General features: G+C 45.2%; 1 protein-coding gene across 7 annotated transcripts in view; it reads right to left on the bottom strand.

Moving 5' to 3' along the window:
- Positions 1 to 19580, bottom strand: part of mib1 (MIB E3 ubiquitin protein ligase 1) — a 298565-nt gene that overhangs the window by 207719 nt on the left and 71266 nt on the right. For all 7 annotated transcript variants that reach the window (XR_015079035.1, XR_015079034.1, XR_015079036.1 and 4 more), the window contains exons 9-10: positions 18609 to 18742; positions 1791 to 1898 (exon numbers count right to left, since the gene is read on the bottom strand). Coding sequence is in view for 4 of the 7 variants with exons in the window: in XM_085993275.1 (XP_085849401.1) it covers positions 1791 to 1898; positions 18609 to 18742 (242 nt within the window). In the remaining 3 variants the exon portion in view is untranslated. The remainder of the gene's footprint in view (positions 1 to 1790; positions 1899 to 18608; positions 18743 to 19580) is intronic.

Raw genomic sequence — 19580 nt, 5'->3', positions numbered from 1 at the left:
TTTAATGTCATTTTTTCATGTACTTGTCTGGGTCTCACTCTTGTCGTTTTATACCCTCGGGTCCCGCTCTCGCCGCTTTATACTGGCATTGTCGGTGCTTTTCTTCAACTTTGCACTTTCCAGCAAAGAGTTCTTTTTCAGCCTCTAATTTTAGCAATAACTGGTGTGCACTGACTATCATTCCTTCCCTGCTCCTGCTGGAATGCTTTTCATCTTGCTGCTTAGCCAGCTCGAGTTTTGTTTTGGCTTCCAGTTTCCCCACTACAGAATAGATTTCTGAACATGTGCTCACAGTAATTGCTATTTGCTTCTGATGATTTACTGAAAAATGTAAACTTTAAACCACCTGTTTGGTTTGTTAGTGATATTAATCTCACCATAGCTGCTACCAAATGTTACCGTTTGAGCTTTCTCCCAACACTTGTTTATGTTCACCGCAAAAAAGCCAGCCCAAGTCTCCCATGAACTAAAACATGTAATTTTATGCTTGCTGTTTGATTGCACCCAGGATTAACACAGATACCCTTTCATACTGATATGGCCATTGGAAATTATGTGGTTTGCCCATGATATTCTTCAAAAGGTGAAACAACAATGTCAGAGTGGTAGATAGGCCAAAATTAATAGCTGGATTTATTTAAGACAGATATATGAACTTACTTAAATCTACACGATTTAAATTAAAGTAACCAGATAACAAGGAGTTAAAATACCTTTTTCAGAACATATTTCATACACAGCTTGAGGAGTGACCAGACCTTTGGAAGACAGACATCTTCCATAGACTTGCACAATGAATAGTTGTATGAGGATTATGTGAATGACCAATCCACAGACTTCAGAACTGAAGATATTGTGAGAAGTCTCCAGTGTATTACAGAATAAAATCCACAAGGGGCAGAATGGACAAAACAATGGAGTGGAAAATTGCAGAGAATGAATGGCAAGCAGGTATTCATTCACACAATGTTTCTTTACCCAGGGCCTGCTTATGTTTTGATTAAGTACAAACCCAAAGCAAGCCTCCTTATCCTGACTAATATATAGATCCAATAATCTGGCCCGGTCCCACAGGCTATCCATCTTCCCCTAGCCCAATTTCAGATTGGAAGCTGAAGATAGCTTCCATTTTACATCTAGTTATTTCAAAACTCTACAGCATAAAATGCAGAACTCTCCCTTGTCACAGTTAATAAATCAACTTTTCATTGTTCGACAATGAAACAGAATATGCCAGAGGTAATATGCTGACTTGAAGGTCTGAACATATAGTGACAATAAGTCCCTTGACTAAGAAATTCACCAAAGATGTACCACTGAAGTTCTGTGCCAAAGAAAGATTGCTGGACTCTTTGGACATCTAAGGAAAGAACCAAGTCTTGAATTACTGGTCAAGGTGCAAAATAACACTAAGATACAAACCAAAAATAATACCCAAATTAGAATAGGTATCTAAACCAAGCCAAACTGCAATATTTTCTGACACATTCCTATTAGTCCAGCCTTATTACCACTTCTTGCTGCTCCCATCCACACTCTTCTAATCAGTACAAAAATATCCACTTAGTAGCAACTGCTTCTCGATTCCTGTTGACTTAAGACATTTATACAGCCAACCACTATTCTTTTGTGCTCATGTCTAATTTTTAAACCAAGGGGTCATTATTCCCTCCTGTAGCACCACACAGCAGTTCAATGTGGCAGCTAATAAGTTTAGGGCTTAATACAACACAATATGAACAAATCATTTTGTATAAATGCCAACCATTTAAAGATTCCAAAGAACCTACCTCAGCTTCTAAGTCAACACTGTGTTTGAGAAGAAGTTTCAGAACATCCACGTGTCCATTCTGGCTGGCTGCCTGCATTGCAGTGTGTCCTGCACACTGACCATTCACCTGAAAGTTTAACACAATTAAAAAATTCATTTTCTGTCATCATTTAAGTTCATAAACGCTGTTCTGTCCCAATTCTAAAATAACATTTCCAACTTGAAAGAAGCTTTAAGTCAAATTCCATTATGAAAAATGAAGTTCTATATGGAACAGTAAACAAACTATTGAGAAATAATAGCTCCATTAAATCCATTTTTGGAGAGTCATATTTGGCTACCTTAAAATCATCAATATGCTTTAAAATAAACATTTGAAAGCAATTGCTGGAAATACTCAGCCGGTCAGGCAGCAGCTGTGGAGAGAGAAACAGAGTTAACATTTCTGGTCAATGACCTTTCATCAGAACTTTGACGAAAGGTAACCGACATGAAACGTTAATGGTTTCTCTCTCCACAGATGCTGCCTGACCTGCTGAGTATTTCCAGCATTTTCTGTTTTTATTTGAGATTTCCAGCATCCGCAGTATTTTGCTTTTGTATTTGCAAGTAGTTCACATAATTAATTACTTTTGATGTACAGTAACTGTTAAATAGCCAAATGCAATAGTTATTCTGTGCCAGGAACGTCCTACAAACAGCAATAAGACAAATGACCAGTTAACTTTTTTTTTTTGTGGTCTTGCTTGACAGTGAGATATGCCAAGACACAGGGAGAACTTCTGTTCTTCCTCGAATATCGCCATGGGATCTTCAACATTCGCCAGATGGTGAGATTTTGATTAAATGTCTCACCCAAAGTATTGCAACCTCCAACAATGCAGATGGCATCTCTTCTTCTGCACTGGGGTATCAGGTCTAGATTATGAAGTCAAACCCTGATAGGAGCCACTGAAACCCACAAGTTTCTGACAGAGAGGAGTGAGTACTACCAACTGAGCCAAGCTGGCATCAATGAAAATGGTCTCCAGTGTCACCTCCACTAATAAATCCCAAATAAAGACTAGAGATGAAAATCTGATTTAACAAAATTTCCCAAATCCACAACCTGAAAAGATCCAACAAAACAGTATTTTAAACATAGTTTCTCGTTGAAGTTTGCAGGCTAAAAATTGGATTGGACACGAAAACAGGCACAAAGACCGTGATGAGCGATCGGCCTGTGCCCGTTGAAAGGAATGCAAGCAGCACACAACCTTCGTGCTGCGTGCTAATTGCAATGATTGCAGTGTTCAGCCCAGCACTGAACACACTGCTGAACGGCTGAACACTCAGCAAGAGCCCAAGTTTGTGTGAGACTAGCTACAATTAAAGCTAGCCTCCAATTCTTAAAGGCAATCTGCACCACAAAGGTGAGGAGCATTCTGCCTGCAACAACTGCTGGAATTGGTTGTGGAGGCATGTGCGACTGAATATTGACTCAACAGGCCAGAGAAGGGGCTCCAAGGTTCTCAGACGTAGCACTAGAGGCCTTAGTGCAGGAGTTGGAAAGGAGGAGACAGGTCCTCTATTCACAGGGGGCCAGGAGGCCCTCCAGACACACACAGCAAAGGCAGTAGGAGCAGATAGTCAATGCCAGCAGTGTTGTCCCCAGGACCTGGATACAGTGCCAAAAGAAATTTAATGACCTCACACGAGTGGTTCAAGGTCAGTGAATGCATCTTCAAATGCTGTCTCCCACAAACTGCACCACTAGCCTCACACACTGCTCAATGCACTGCACCCCAACAATCTCGATCAAACACAACTCATACCTCACATTCATAGCTTCACCTCACCCTCACACACTTACCACTGCTGCAAGCCTCACACCCACATCTCACACCTTGCACACACTGCCAGCTATTCAACCATGACATGCACAAATTTTGATAAGGTTCCACGTGGTAAACTGGTCACGAAGTTAAAAGCCCATGGGATCCAGGGCAAAATGTCAAGTTGGATTCAAAACTGGCTCGGAGACGGGAAGCAGAAGGGTAATGATTGATGGGTGTTTTTGTGACTGGAAGGCTGTTTCCAGTGGGGTTCCGCAGGGCTCAGTACTAGGTCCCTTGCTTTTTGTGGTATATATCAATGATCTAGACTTGAATATAGGGGGAATGATTAAGAAGTTTGCAGATACTAAAATCGGCTGAGTGGTTGATACTGAAGAAGGAAGCTGTAGACTGCAGGAAGATATCAATAAATTGGTCAGGTGGGCAGAACAGTGATAAATGGAATTCAATCAGGAGAAGTGTGAGGTAATGCATTTGGGGAGGGCCAACAAGGAAAGGGAATACACATTAGATGGTAGGACACTGAGTAGTGTAGAGGAACAAAGGGACCTTGGAGTGCATGTCCACAGATCCCTGAAGGTAGCAGGCCAGGTAGATAAGGTGGTTAAGGCGGCATACGGAATGCTTGCCTTTATTAGCCATGGCACAGAATACAAGAACAGGGGGGTTATGCTTCAACTGTATAAAACACAAGTTAGGCCTCAGCTAGAGTACTGCATGCAGTTCTGGTCACCACATTACAGGAAAGATGTGATTGCACTGGAGAGGGTACATAAGAACATAAGAAATAGGAGGAGTAGGCCAATCGACCCCTCGAGCCTGCTCCGCCATTCAATAAGATCATGGCTGATCTGATCCTAACCGCCAATCTACTATCACAGAACCATCGCCTGAATCTAACAGAATTAGACACACGAAATAGCAGGATCAGGCTACACGGCCCCTGGGCCCGCTCCGCTACCCACAGGGCCATGACCGATCCGAACCTAGACTCATGTCCAAATTCCTGCCCGTTCCCCATAACCCTTTACTTCTAGGAAACTGTCTATTTCTGTTTTAAATTTATGTAATGATGTAGCTTCCACAGCTTTTTGGGGCAGCATATTCCATGGACCTACCACCCTCTGAGTGAAGTAGTTCCTCCTCATCTCAGTTTTGAAAGAGCAGCCCCTTATTCTAAGACTATGCCCCCCTAGTTCTAGTTTCACCCATCATCGGGAACATCGTCCCCGCATCCACCCGATCCAACCCCTTCACAATCTTATATGTTTCAATAAGATCGCCTCTCATTCTTCTGAACTCCAATGAGTTTCATATTTATGCTAATATATATGTACAAATGTATGTTGAAATGTTTAAGTGTCCTAATCCAAATTGTACACTCTCGGGAGCCGCAAGCCTACATTTCGTTGTACTGCACTTGTGCACTAACAATGACAATAAAAGTTGATTTGATTTGATTTGATTTGAAATCTACTCAACCTCTCCTCATATGTCCATCCCCTCATCCCCGGGATTAACCGAGTGAACCTTCTTTGTACTGACGCGAGAGCAAGTATGTCCTTTCTTAAGTATGGACACCAAAACTGTACGCAGTATTCCAGGTGCGGTCTCACCAATACCTTGTACAACTGAAGCAATACTTCCCTATTTTTATATTCTATCCCCCTAGCAATGAAAGCCAACATTCCATTGGCCTTCTTAATCACTTGCTGCACCTGCATACTAACCTTTTGAGTTTCGTGCACCAGGACCCCCAGATCCCTTTGTACTTCAGTACTTTCCAGTTTCTTGCCATTAAGATAATAACTTGCTCTACGATTTTTCCTGCCAAAGTGCATAACCTCACACTTTCCAGTATTGTATTCCATTTGCCAAATCTCTGCCCACTTACTTAACCTGTCAGAGGAGATTTACAAGGATGTTGCCAGGAGTAGAGAATCTTAGCTATGAGGAAAGACTGATGGGCTGGGTCTGGTTTCCTTGGAACAGAGGAGGCCGAGGGGAGACATTATTGAGGCGTATAAAATTGTGAGGGGCATAGATAAAGTGGATAGAAAAGGACCTATTTCCCTTAGCAGAGGGGTCAAAAACCAGGGGGCACAGATTTAAAGTAACTGGTGGAAGGTTTAGAGGGGGTTTAAGGGGAAATTTCTTCACCCAGAGGGTTGTGGGGGTCTGGAACTCACTGCCTGAAAGGGTGGTAGAGGCAGGAACCTTAAGCACATTTAAAAACTACTTGGATGTGCACTTGGGATGCTCTAACCTGCAGGGCTACGGACCAAGAGCTGGGAAGTGGGATTAGGCTGGATAGCTCTTTGTTGGCCAGCGCGGACATGATGGGCCGAAATGGCCTCCTTCCGTGCTGTAACTTTCTATGATTCTATGAATACCCAAACACACTGCACCACACTCACTGACATTTCCCCCTCTTTTGCAGGGCAACATTGCTCATAACCACAGGCAGCAGCAGCAGCTAACCAGCGGGGGAGGGGCAAGCCTGCATATTCTCACCCAGGTGGAGCAGTCATGGAGGCCGTGGCGAGCCTGAAACCATTGAAGAGGAAGGTATGCTCACATCCTACAATCTCTTCTCACTTTCAAGCTGCTGATGGTGTAAGAATGCACTTCTTACTTTCTCCCCCCTCCCCTCACCACAACCCTATCCTTGTGCCTTTCTCCTTTCAGATACCCAAGAACTCCAACCTGGCCAGCCAGTGCAGGAAGAGCAAGAGGAGAGTGATGGAGAAGACATTATCACTCGATCTCAAACTCGCAGGCACCAGCTCAGATACTGACGCTGCACATACTTTAAAGGGTAGTATAAAGGCAGGATCTGCACGTGTTGAGTCATTGGGCACAAGGGGGGGGGGAAAGATAGTGCAGGTGCCAGCTCCCCAGATGAGGACTTCAATGGGGCGGCCTACAGAAGAAGGCTGAAGGGCATGCACACAGAAATGCTTGGTGCAATGGCAAGCCTGCCAGAGAGCCTGTTATCACTGTCAAGGAGCATGGAGGAGTCCAGCACCTGCTTTGCGCAGAGCTTGGAGCCCATGAATTCCAGGGTGGAAGTGATGTGCAACTCCATTAGCGCACTTGTGGACCCAACCATGAAGATGATTCTGATGGCTGATGTCTCAGCTTTCATTGTAGCACAAGTGGAAGCAACCTAACGTCCGAGAGCTGCAGTGGAAGCTCAGACTGCTTTCATGCAAACTCAGACTGCTCTCAAGCAGACTTAGCTTGCTACCACGCAAACTCACACTGCTGCCATTGTGGCTGGGCTTACGAGTGTGGAAAGGGGCTTGCAGGATGCCACAGCAGTCCAGCAATCTGTCCTCCAACAAATTGCTAGGATAGCTGAGGCGCCGCCCCGGGGGAGTGGCAGTGGCTCCATAGAGCACGAACCTGCTGTCCTCGCTCAGGAAGACAGCATTCGCCCTCCCACCACTGCCACTCCACCAGTGTCCTTGCTGTTACCCATCAGCTAACCAGCCCAGACTGCTGTTACCTATGCTAAGGTGGTGTAGTCCGCAGCCGGGCCTTCTAGGCTCAGAGCTGCTCGAGGTCGTCCTGCAAGACCATCTGCAGTCTCGCCCACTGAAAATCAGCAGCCTTCCGCCAGCCATGCTGCAGTCACTGGGGTAGCAGTTCAGAGGAGCACTTAGACAGGCTAAGGTGCATGGAAGACAGGCACTAAGGGGAAACACAAGGGCAGTTAGTTGACTTTGCTACGTAATATTGGATTGATTGATTGATAAATTTGGTTTGGAATGTTTGTTTTGTGGTGCCTTTCATTTCAGCATTGTGGCCAAGAGGAAGCTGTGATGATTTATGGTGTGGAGATGCCGGAGTTGGACTGGGGTGGACAAATGTAAGAAGTCACACAACACCAGGTTATAGTCCAACAGCTTTATTTGAAATCACAAGCTTTCGGAGCGCTGCTCCTTCACCTGAAGAAGGAGCAGCGCTCCGAAAGCTTGTGATTTCAAATAAAGCTGTTGGACTATAACCTGGTGTTGTGAGATGATTTATGACAGAGGGATGGTAAGGTGGGGAAGTTTTGAGCAACGGGGACCATTTCATTCAGGGGGCCGGATTCTGATGTGCTCACGGACAGCCCATCCAGAACGTGGATGTGCAGGCTTCCTCCTCCCATCCTCTTCCTTCTAAGGTGGTTGTGGAACCCATGGTGGCAAGGGCTGCGCCCTCATGATGGCCAAGTTACAGAGGATGCAGCAAAGCACCACGAATTGGGACACCTGTTCCGGCGAGTACTGGAGGACTCCTCCCAAGCGGTCAAGGCAGCGGAACCATTGCTTCAGCACTCTGATGGTCTGCTCGATGACGTTCCTCATGGCAGTGTGGCCACGAGTGGTAGGGTTGCAGGGGGAAGTCATCAGCCGGGTGCAGAGCGGATAGTTCTCGTTGCCGAGCAACCACCCTCAGGTTCAACACGGTGGTTGGAAGATTGCTGGCACAGCATGAATGCTGCCAGGATAGCAGGTATTCACCAACATGATGTGCTGGGCGTGGTTGCACACCAACTGCACATTAAGTCGGTAGTACCCTTTGCGGTTACGGTACATCTCACTACAGGAAACTTTGGTTTATCCGGAGGTGAAATGTCTGGAATACTCGATCTAACGGCAAAAATCAGGAGCCGTTTTCTATAAGTTTTTTTTAGTTCTCGTTGCTTTTTTTTTCCCCCCCAGTCAGGCACTGCAAGGTCTGCAGCTATAGCAACAGCTTCAGCTAGAGACGCTTGCAGCTGCAGTCGACGGTTTTGAAGCTGTTGCTAAGCAACAGGGTTTGTTGATTCACACGGAGCTTTTCAGTTCCGTATGTTTCAACATTATGCTGGTATGTCCGGCACTTTTGATGGTACGGCACCAGCTCGGTCCCGTCAGTGCCGGATATCAGAAAGTTTCCTGTATTGAGATGCGGCACCCGCAAAGCCACGTGTTTGCAGTCGATGGGACGGACGGACAGACAGAAAGATAGACTTGCATTTATATAGCACCTTTCACAACCACCGGACGTCTCAAAGTGCTTTACAGTCAATGAAGTACTTTTGAAGTGGAGTCACTGTTGTAATGTGGGAAACGTGGCAGCCAATTTGCGCACAGCAAGTTCCCACAAGCAGCAATGTGATAATGACCAGATAATAAATTTTTGTTATGTTGATTGAGGGATAAATATTGGCCAGGTTACCAGGGATAAGTCCCCTACTCTTCTTCGAAATAGAGCCATGGGATCTTTCATGTCCACCTGAGGGAGCAGACGGGGCCTCGGTTTAACGTCTCATCCAAAAGACGGCACCTCCAACAGTGGAGCTCTCCCTCACCACTGTGCTGGAGTGTCAGCCTAGCTTTATGTGCTCAAGTCCCTGGAGTGGGACTTGAACGCACAACCTTCTGAAGATAATGAAGACCCCTTTCCTAGCATACAGAGCCTCTGTGACCTCCTGGATGTAGTGATGGATTGGTCAAACTTCTACTTCACAAAAAATATCAGAGTATCTTGTTTGGTACTATAACCCTAATATAGGAATTATACTATACCCAGTTATGGATTTGTGGTTTTTCATTGTATTGTTACTTACATTAGAATTATGTGGTACGCAACTGGTTAATGTAGTGCTTTAATCTAGAACCAGTTGGGACTTGATAAAATTTGTCATACTAGTGAATCTTCAGAAAAAGTTAGCAGTCAAGAAACAGCTACACATGGAACACTCATGGGGTTCAATTTAATCGATTCACCAACATACAGCACAGTATAGCCATGCTACTTCAGTTTTTTTTAAACATATATATAGATTTAACATAGGGCAAGACAACCAAAGCAGCGCCTGCACAAATTCTAGGGGTTAGCTGTACAGCAAAATTGGTTTAGCTATCAAAACAGGTATAGATATTCTGCAAGTTAGCAAATAGTGTGCATATGGAATCTAAAACAGGCAAAGGAATTTTAAAAGGCAGTAGGAAAAATTTGGGGGCACAATGAAAGTGAAAGTTTATTTGGTCTGTAGGCTGTAAGGACCCTATCTGAAACCGGTTTGAGCAGTCTTAATCTATTACCTACTGGGCACGGACCCACATCATAGATTGCAGTAATGTGGGATTCATTGGCAACGTAACTCAGAAGTCACAAGGCGGCTGATCTGGGAAATGGAAAACTGGCACAATGGGGATACTCTAAGCAATGCTGTTGGGGAAGAGTAGGGGCAGCTTTATTCTGCATCTAATTATGCTACACCTGACCTGAGGGAAACACTGGATCGTGACATCTGTGCGTGAAATGAAAAAGGTCTATTCTTTGCAAATAATGTCCCTTTCCTTGAGTACAAAAAAAATGCATCATTCTATAGAATGATTATAAATTCAGTTTGAAATGGTTGCACTGCTGCTCATCATATTCTTGCACAATTCAACCAAAAACAATTAAAACACTATTTAGTCTAATAATCTAGATGGGTTGAGTAATAAAACAAGATTAGTAAGCATTTTATGCTTGTGTATTAAAACAAAGTTGGTTTAATTTAGAACTATCTGGATACAATACTGTTAATTCAAAGTAGATTTTTATTTCAATGTTTTTTAATTATCCAATAATTCAAAGCAATTTAAAATCAAACAGCAGAGGAGCTATTTGCTCGAAAAAAAATTGAATGAATAGAATTTGAGTTAAGTAACTTCAAATTATAAGTAGTAGACTGCAATGTCATTTGAGTAAAGCAGTGATACAATGGTACAATGGAATTCTACACTGGGACCGTGCAAATGTTTATGCAAAGCTACTTCAGAACGATTTAAAGCAAAATTATAGCCAGGAGTTGAATAAATTCAATGGCCTAGAAATTGTATATGGCCCAAAAAAGGGTGGCATCATAACCCAGCGCTATTAAGCTGCGCCAGGTCAAAGTGGTCTAGGTAGCACGCAAAATTCACGCTCAGTGTTCATTTACATGATTATACTGCTGATCTCAATGCTAAACCCACTGCTCATTGGCTTACCACACAACAGGTGGGCCAATATCGTGTGCACTCTAATTCCAAGTCATGTTTGACCTAGGCTTTATCCATTACTTAAAGGGGAGGTTCTTTGACGCAACAGCACCTCATTATCATTCCATTTGGAGCGTCACTTGGATGCAGAACTGACTAGAAAGAGAGGGCTAAGCGGCAGCAGAGGGAGAGAGCCACATGGCTTTCAGATGCGGCTCTGGAGATGGCCGTGGGGAGGTGGTGGGCTGTCCTCTTCCCACAAGCCAGTAGGAAGTCATTGGCCCATACGTGAACAAGGCTGTGGCAGGAGAAATCTGATTATGTGACAGCCAACAGTGTGGTCCCCAGGTCCTTGATCCAAATGCCGCAAGAAGTTTAATGACCTCGCACAGGTGGTCAAGGTGAATGAAGGCTTCAGGAAATGTCATATCCCACCATCTGCACCACAAGCCTCACACTGCTCAATGCACCACGCCCCCATCACTTACCTACCAATAATCTCTACCCATCACCACTCAGGCCGCAATCATAGCTTTTCACCCTCGCTACCGTACCACTGCTGCAACACTCATACCTTGCAGAAACCGACAGCTATTCAGCTATGGCAGGCACATCATCCAAGCACATTCCACCCCACTCTCACACACTTCCTTTTCTCTTGCAGGCTAAGGTCGCGCACAATCGCTGGGAGCAGCGGCAGACAGGCGGGAGGAGCAAGCCGCAATACAGGCCTTGAGGGAACTGGAGAGAAGTCACAGAGGCCATGGCAACGGGCGAAGTTAAAGCCCCCGGGGACAACAACTGTATGCTCATTCCTAATCCTTCCCATTCCTAATGCAGCGTCACTGCATCGGTCACTCGCAGACACCAGCTCAAAAACTGGCACTGCACTTAATTTTGAGGGTAATGTAGATGCGGGATCTGTACAGGGAGGCACTGGGCAGGAGTGGGCTGCAGCAAGCCTAGGGGGATAGGGTAACTCAGGGGCCAGCTCCCTGGAGAGCGAGTTCTGTTGCACACGACTCAGATGAGGACCTCGAAGGGGCGGCCTTAAGAAAGGTGAGGGGCATGCACACCGAATTGCTAGGTGCAATGGCAAGCCTGCCAGCGAGCGTCTTGGCAATGTCAAGGAGGAATACACTTCCAACATTGGCCGGGGCTTTGCGCAGAGCTTGAAGCCAATGATTTCCAGGCTGGAAATGTTGGGAAACACCAGATATGCTGCTGCATGTGATGGACGATGCCATGGCTGCCATTGCAGCACAGGCGGAAGCAACCCCACGTCTTATTGTTGCAGCGTAAGCTCAGACTGCTCTCATGAAGTCTCAGCTTGCTGCCACGCAAGATCAGACTGCTGCCATCATGGCTGGGTTTACCAATCTCGAACAGGGCTTGCAGGGTGTTGCAGCAGGCCAGCATCTGTCCTCCAATAGACGGTTAGGAATGTTGAGGCGCCGCTCCGGTGAAGGTGTAGTGGGTCTGTGGAGCAAGAACCTGCTGTCCTCTCTCATGATGACAACATTCGTGTTCCCACCACTGCCACTCTGACATTGCCCTTGCAGCTGCCCTTCGGCCAGCCAGCCAGGACTGCTGCCGCCCATGCAAAGGTGGTGCAGTCTACAGCCGGGCCTTCTAGGTCCAGAGTTACTCAAGGTCATCCTGCAAGGCCATCTGAAGTCTCCCACCAGCAATGGTGCAGCCACTGGGGGAGCACTTTGTGGGAGCAAAGCAGGAAAGGGCACCCGAACGACAGGCACTAAGGGGTTGCACAAGGGCAATTAGTTGATATAGTATTTGTGAATGTATTATTGATAAATTTATTCATTTTGTTTGGAATCTTTGTTTTGTGGTGGCTCTCATTTCAGCTTAGTGCCCAGGAGGACGCTATGATATTCCGTGACAGAGGGACGGTATGGTGGGGATGTGGTTGATGAGGATGTGGTGAGCAACGGAGATCTGGGGTTTCATTCACCAGAGTAGGAGTCTGATAAGGCGTTCACAGATAGCCCGTGTCAAAGGGGGATTTGCTCCTGTTCTTCCTCCTCCTCTCTCACATCCTCTTCCTGAGGTGGTCCCGCAATCGCTGCAGGCAAGGGCTGGGCCCTCACGATGGCCAAGCTGTGAAGCATGCAGCAGACCACCACGAAAATGGGACACCCACGTCGTCGGGTACTAAAGGGCTCCTTTCCTAGCAGTCAAGGCAGCAGAACTGTTGCTTCAGCAGCCCGATGGGTCTGCTCGATGATGTTCCTAATGGCAGCATGGCTCTCATTATGAGTGCTGGGCATGAATGTTGGGGTTGAGAAGGGGAGTCATGAGACAGGTGCAGAGCAGACAGCCCTGGTCTCCTAGCAGCCACCCTCTGGTTTGACGCGGTTGCTGGAAGAGTGTTGGCATACCAGACTGACGCAGCGCGAAGGTATCATGACGGCTGCAAGGATAGCGGCCATTAACCTTCAGGATGCACTAGGCGTGGTCACACAACATCTGCACATTGAGTGGTAGCCTTTGCGGTTACAGAAGATCTCAGGATTGTTATGCAGCAACTGCAAAGCCATGTGGGTGCAGTCGATGGTGTCCTACACCATGGGGAACACCGCTATCCAAGCAAAGCCACATGTGCTACCCTCCGGCTTCTCTCTGCTCAGAGAAGAAAACGTAGTCTCCTCCTGGTGTAGAAAGCATCAGTGACCTCCTGGATGCCGCAATGGATGGCAAACTGGGAGATGTAGTCTGCACAGAGCAGCATTAAACGGAGTGCACGTAAACAGAGTGTTTTATTTGGGAATTTGGAAAGAGTGGGAATTCGAAGAGGGGGAAGGAGTTGCTGCTTTTTGCCTACACTACTTGTAGTGCTGTGTGTTACATGTAGATATTTAATTTCATAACCCATAACTTAATCTAGATCAAGTAGTCAAGAAACGAAACTGTAAACTAAGTTACTTAAATACAAATTTAATTAAATAGAACAAGGTCATACACGGATGGCAGTGCAGGTGGTGTGCCGCAACTGCAGCATGTGGGAGTTTGTGGAGCGTATTGTGATCCCGGCAACCACGTTTGCAGTAAGTGCCTGCATCTTGAGGAACTTCAGCTCAGAGTTTTTGAGCTGGATTCAGAGGTGCAGACATTACGGGGCATCAGGGAGAGGGAGACTTTAATCCAGGAGGCAGTCACACCCCTTAGATTAGGTAGTGGTACAGGTCTGGTTAGTGGTCAGGGACAGGAGGGAGTGACTGCAACTCAGGCAGGTAAGGGGACTCCAGGTGCAGTGCTGAAGGAGCCTCACAATTTGTCCTTATCCAACAGGTATGAGGTTCTTGCTGCCTGTGTGGATGCGGGAAAAGCCTGCAGGATGGATGAGCAAGCTGACCATGGCACCATGGTGCAGGTAAAAGGGAATGTAGTTGTGGTAGGGGACAGTATAGTCAGGGGGATAGATACTGTTCTCTGCAGCCGCGACCGAGAGTTCCGAAGGTTGCGTTGCCTGCCTAGTGCCAGGGTTAAAGACATCTCCTCGCAGCTGGAGAACTTGGGAGTGGGAAGGGAAGGATCCAGTTGTCGTGGTCCACGTAGAAACCAGCAACATAGGTAATTAGGAATAAGGTTCTGCTGAGAGAATTTGAGGAGTTGGGGTCCAAATTAAAATGCAGAACCTCAAAGGTAATAATCTCTGGATTGTTACCTGAGCCACTTGCCAATTGGCATAGGGATAAGCAGATTAGAAGGTTAAATGCATGGCTCAAAGAATGGTGTGTGAGGTAGAGGTTTTGCTTCATGGGGCAATGGCACCAGTACTGGGGAAAGAAGGAGTTGTTCCATTGGGACAGGCTCAAACCAGTGTCCTGGTGAATTGAATAACTAGGGCAGTGGACAGGGCTTTAAACTAATGAAGGGGGGTTGGGAGGATTCAGGAAAGAATAAATTTAAAAGCAGCAAGAGAAATGTCAAGGCTCTAGGGCAGAGCAGAGTTTTGGGTAAAAATAAGCAGAGTGGGTCAGGAAGGGACAACGGTAATAGGGCAGTGACTCAGGTGACATCAGGGAAAAATAGAAAAAAGTCAAAGCTGAAGGCACTATATCTGAATGCGCGAGGCATTCGCAACCAAAAAGATGAATTAATAGCTCAGATAGAAATGAATAGGTTTGATCAAATAGCCATTACGGAGACATGGTTGCAAAGGCACCAAAGTTGGGAACTAAATATTCCAGGATACTTAAAAGAGATCTTTTAGAAGAGATAGGCAAAATGGAAAAGGAGGCGGGGTAGCCCTGATAATAAAGGATGGGATAAAGACAGTAGAGAGAAAGGATCTTGGCTCCGAAAATCTTTGGAATTCTCTACCCCAGAGGGCTGTGGAGGCTCAGTCGTTGAGTATATTCAAGACAGAGATCGATAGATTTTTGGATATTAAGGGAATCAAGGGATATGGGGATCGGGCAGGAAGGTGGAGTTGAGGTAGAAGATCAGCCATGATCTTATTGAATGCCGGAGCAGGCTCAAGGGGCCAAATGGCCTACTCCTGTTCCTATTTCTTATGTTAGCTAGGTCTCCTGCTGCAGGCTGGAAGGATCAGCTGGCAAAGAAATGGAGGGCCACAGTGACCTTGAGGGCTACTGGGAGAGCTGTGGTCGCCCTGCTCTGAGGCTGCAGGTCTAGTTGCAGGAGGTGGCAGAGTTCTGTGACCACCACCTTGCTGAAGCGGAGCCTTCTAATACACTGTTCCTCACTTAAGTGGATATAGGAGAAGTGCTCTTGAAAGACTCTAGGTGGGTAAGGCCTCCTGGCCATCCTCCTCCTCCCTCTGCACACATCATCTCCTCTTCCTCGCTGCCACTGCTCTGTCTCACAAAGATAGTCGAGCGTGAGGGGGACTACCAGTAGAGCCCCCATGACTGTGAGCAAGTGTAGTGAGCAGAAGCCTTTAAATAAGAATGAAGGCATGCTCCACTTGCCCCAACACTCCCTAGAGTTGCAGAAAGTTCCACAGCGCCAGTCACACTGAACAAACAGGTCAGCTGCAAGTTGTTGCTGATGATCCCTTTAAATAACGCTTCTGGAGCCTCCTTCCTGTTTGTCAACATTTGCTTGGCTGGTCACAATTAAAACAGGCCGGCAAGTGGAGCGGCGCACTCAAAAATGGCAGATCGGGTGTCAAGTGAGCGTTGCACACTCACCGACATCACGATCTGCATAATCTCCATAATGATAGCGAGTGCACACATCGGCAACACTGATGCCCAGCTGAAAATGGCGACCGTCACTGGACCCACCGGCAGCGGGCGAATATGCAGCGGCTGCCATTTTTCTTCCTCGAATCAGGCCTTAACGGCCAGCGCTTAACCCCCGAATTTCTAGGTCAATAATTCTGCACTTAATGACTTAGATTTACCACAAGGTGACAGAATTGTACCCAGTTCCAATTGTAAACTCTCTGAACTCAATTTCAGAAGTATGTTTTGTTGAAACTGATAAAAGTGAAAGCTAAAAGTTTATAACTACTACTTAAGAGCCAATAAAATAGTCTATTCAATTTGTACAATATTTTATGCAACTGTTGGATGTGCTACGAAGGAAAATGGGTCGAACTGAAGGTAGATGATAACACCTAGGCAAAATGTAACGAGATGTTAGCAACTTCAATTTTTTAATAAAAATTGAATATCAAAGTCCTCCATTTTAACAAAGCAATATTATGGCATTCTGCTCTTTTCAAGGATAATAGAAAAACCACTACATTAAATGCAATGTGATATCTTGGGAGTACTAACAAGCTGTGCCACATCGTGGTGAAGTGTAGATTGAATACAACATGCTGCTTTTTTTTTTTTAAATCCCCTCCATTTTCCTATCTGTGGGAAGGAGTCTGAACTCCTCTTGGCAGCTTTCCACACCAGTAGACTGGGGCCTAGCAAAGTCAGAGTCAAAGTTCAGGCTGCTCAAGTGCATTAGGATCAGAGGAACAGGAATATGCCATTCAGCCCCTCTAAGCTATTCTGCCATTCAACGAGATCATGGCTGATCTGCGACCTAATTCCAGTTCTGATGAAGGGTCCCAGACCTGAAACGTTAACTCTGTTTCTCTCTCCACGGACGCTGCCTGGCCTGCTGAGTGTTTCCAGTATTTTCTGTTGTTATTACCTATATCCGCCTTTGCTCCATATCCCTTAATACCTTTGGTTAATAAAAATCTATCAATCTCAGATTTAAAATTAACAATTGATCTAGCATCAATTGCCATTTGCGGAAGAGAGTTCCAAACTTCTACCACACTTTGTGTGTATAAGTGGTTCCTAACTTCACTCCTAAAAGGTCTGGCTCTAATTTTTAGACTATGCCCCCTAGTCCTAGACTCCCCAACCAGCACAAATAGAATCTCTCTATCTACCCTATCAGTTCCCCTTAATATCTTGAAAACTTCGATCAAATCACTCCTTAGCCTTCTAAATTGCAGGGAATACAACCCTAGTTTTTGTAATCACTCCTCGTAACTTAATCCTTGGGAGTCAAGATATCATTCTGGTAAATCTACACTACATTTCCTCCAAGGCTAATACATCCTTCAGATGGTGTGGTGCCCAGAATTGCTCACAGTACTCCAGGTGTAGTCTAACTAGGACTTTGTATAGCTGCAGCATAACTTCGAACCCTTGTACAGGAAACTTTCGTTTAACCGGAGGTTAAATGTCCAGAAAGCTCTATACACCGGCAAAATTCAGGAGTCGGTTCAGATAAGTTTTTTTACTTCTCGTTGCTTTTTTTCTCCAGTTGTGGCTCTGCAAGGTCTAGCTGAAGCTGTTGCTTAGCTACAGAGACACTTGCAAGCTACGCCGACTGTTTTGAAGCTGTTGCTAAGCAACAGGGTTTGTTGCTTTACACGGAGCTCAGAAGCTCCGTATGTTTTAACATTAGCGCTGGCTTCTCCGGCAGTTTTGATGGAACGGCAACAGCTCGGTCCCATCAGTGCAGGATACCAGAAAGTTTCCTGTATTCTAGTCCTCTAGATATAAAGGCTAGCATTCCATTAGCCTTTCTGATTATTTTCTGTACCAGTCCATGACATTTTAATGATCTATGTACATGGGCCCCCCAAGTCTCTTTGAATCTCCACTGTTTCTAGCTTTTCACCATTTAGAAAGTACTCTGTTCTATCCTTTTTAAGTCCAAAGTAGATGACTTCACAAATAACAACAGAAAATGTTGGAAAAACTCAGCAGGCCAGGCAACATCCGTGGAGAGAAAATAGAGTCGACGTTTCAGGTCTAACCCTTTTCCAAAACTGGAAAGGAAATGAAATGAAATAGATCGAAAGGCAGGGCTGGGAGAAAACAAAAGAAGTGAAGAGACATGAAGAGGTATTCAAAACGAGACGAGATGGTGATAGGACTAGTGGAGACAAAAGACGACTCTAGATTAGGTGTGAAATGTTCTGGCAGAATGAGACACAGCTACCATGTGGGAGAGAAAAAAAAAAGGGGGGGGGGGGGTGGGGAAGGGCCAAAACAAAGATGTGGATAAAATATAAGCAAAAATGTAAAGGGGGCCAAGGTTATGATCTGAAATTGTTGAACTCGATGTTGAGTCCAGAAGGCTGTAAAGTGCCTAATCAGAAGATGAGGTGCTGTTCCTGGAGTTTGACTTCACATTTGCCTACATTGAAATCTATTTGCCATAATTTTGTCCATTCACTTAATCTATTAATATTTCTATGTCTTCTGCTGTCTTGCTCAAAGTGGCCCTGCCAAAGGCCAATCAGCAGATTATCCAGCCTAATGATCACAGGCAATGTTACTTATGGAAACTAGAAGGAAAAAGTTGAAGGGTAAATACGCATTTAAAATCCCCATGTCAATCTTTTGGACAGTTTTGACTTACAATTTTAAAGCTATATTAATATCTGTCTCAGGCTTTATATCTCTGTCCCAATTTCCACAAAAGAAATATATTAGTAGTTTTGCACAAAGGAGTAGTGTGTGTATTGAAAAGACTCACATCAACATCTGGTCGTGCCATTATTTCTTCCACTTTCGCAACATCACCATTGGCTGCAGCTTTAACAAGTTCTTCATTGATGTCTCCAGATTCTTGCGTTTCAAATAGTTTTTTCAACAGTTGGGACAGACGCTCTGACATAACAAAAATTTGTAAACAATAATAGTGTTAAGCCTCCAATCCAACAAACCAAAAGTTGTTTTGTTAATTTTTTTAATAACTTGTTCACATGAAGACAAACAGTCAAACATAGGATGGGAAGAGAGTAGCAAGTAAATAATAGCATTCCATCATACTGGAGCCCTGGGGATCGAGAATAAGGGCAGCAAGTAGCACTGAAAGTCTTGGGGTTTGGAACTTATTAGCAAGTGTTAGAGATAAATTATGACTTCCTGCTTGTTTTTGGGGTGTGTGCAGATTAAAGCTCCAATCTGTAATGCTGGCTGAAAGGGAGCTCAAATTTATTTTTTGCCTAGTTTCTAATCAATTCATTGTTTTCCACAGCAAAGGCAATCAACCACAAAGGAAAGCTCAATTTCTATCACCTATTATGCTGTAAAAAGGCATCAATTACAAAACTGATACATAAGCTGAACACCGGACAGAGACTCTACGTATGCACTCCAATCACATTATGGAGAGGCTCCTTAATTTAATTATTTTTCAGAGGCCTAATAAGCTTTGCATTCAACTTATGTGCATTCTCGCAGCATCCTCCATGCCCAGTTATCTGGGGAGCAAGAATCCAATGCAAGATTGTTCTCAAGTCACATCTGGCAATTTTTGGCATCTTTCTTACACTTTGCTTCCATCAGGCTCCTCTCACCCGTTCTCTGCTCTTGCCTGCCCTCACTAGTTGGCAGCCAGTGCTCGGCACTTTGACTCTTGACCGCTATCGATCTCTTTCTGCCATTCTCAACATCCCACCCTAATTGTTGGCCACTTACCAGCCCGTTCTCGGTCATCAGCCTG

This window comes from Somniosus microcephalus, chromosome 7 (assembly GCF_052327205.1).
Source record: "Somniosus microcephalus isolate GS21.2 chromosome 7, FLI_Smic_1.0, whole genome shotgun sequence".
Classification (NCBI taxonomy): domain Eukaryota; kingdom Metazoa; phylum Chordata; class Chondrichthyes; order Squaliformes; family Somniosidae; genus Somniosus; species Somniosus microcephalus.
Note: the sequence above shows the minus strand (reverse complement) of the source record. Positions and strands in the feature narration are given on the sequence as shown.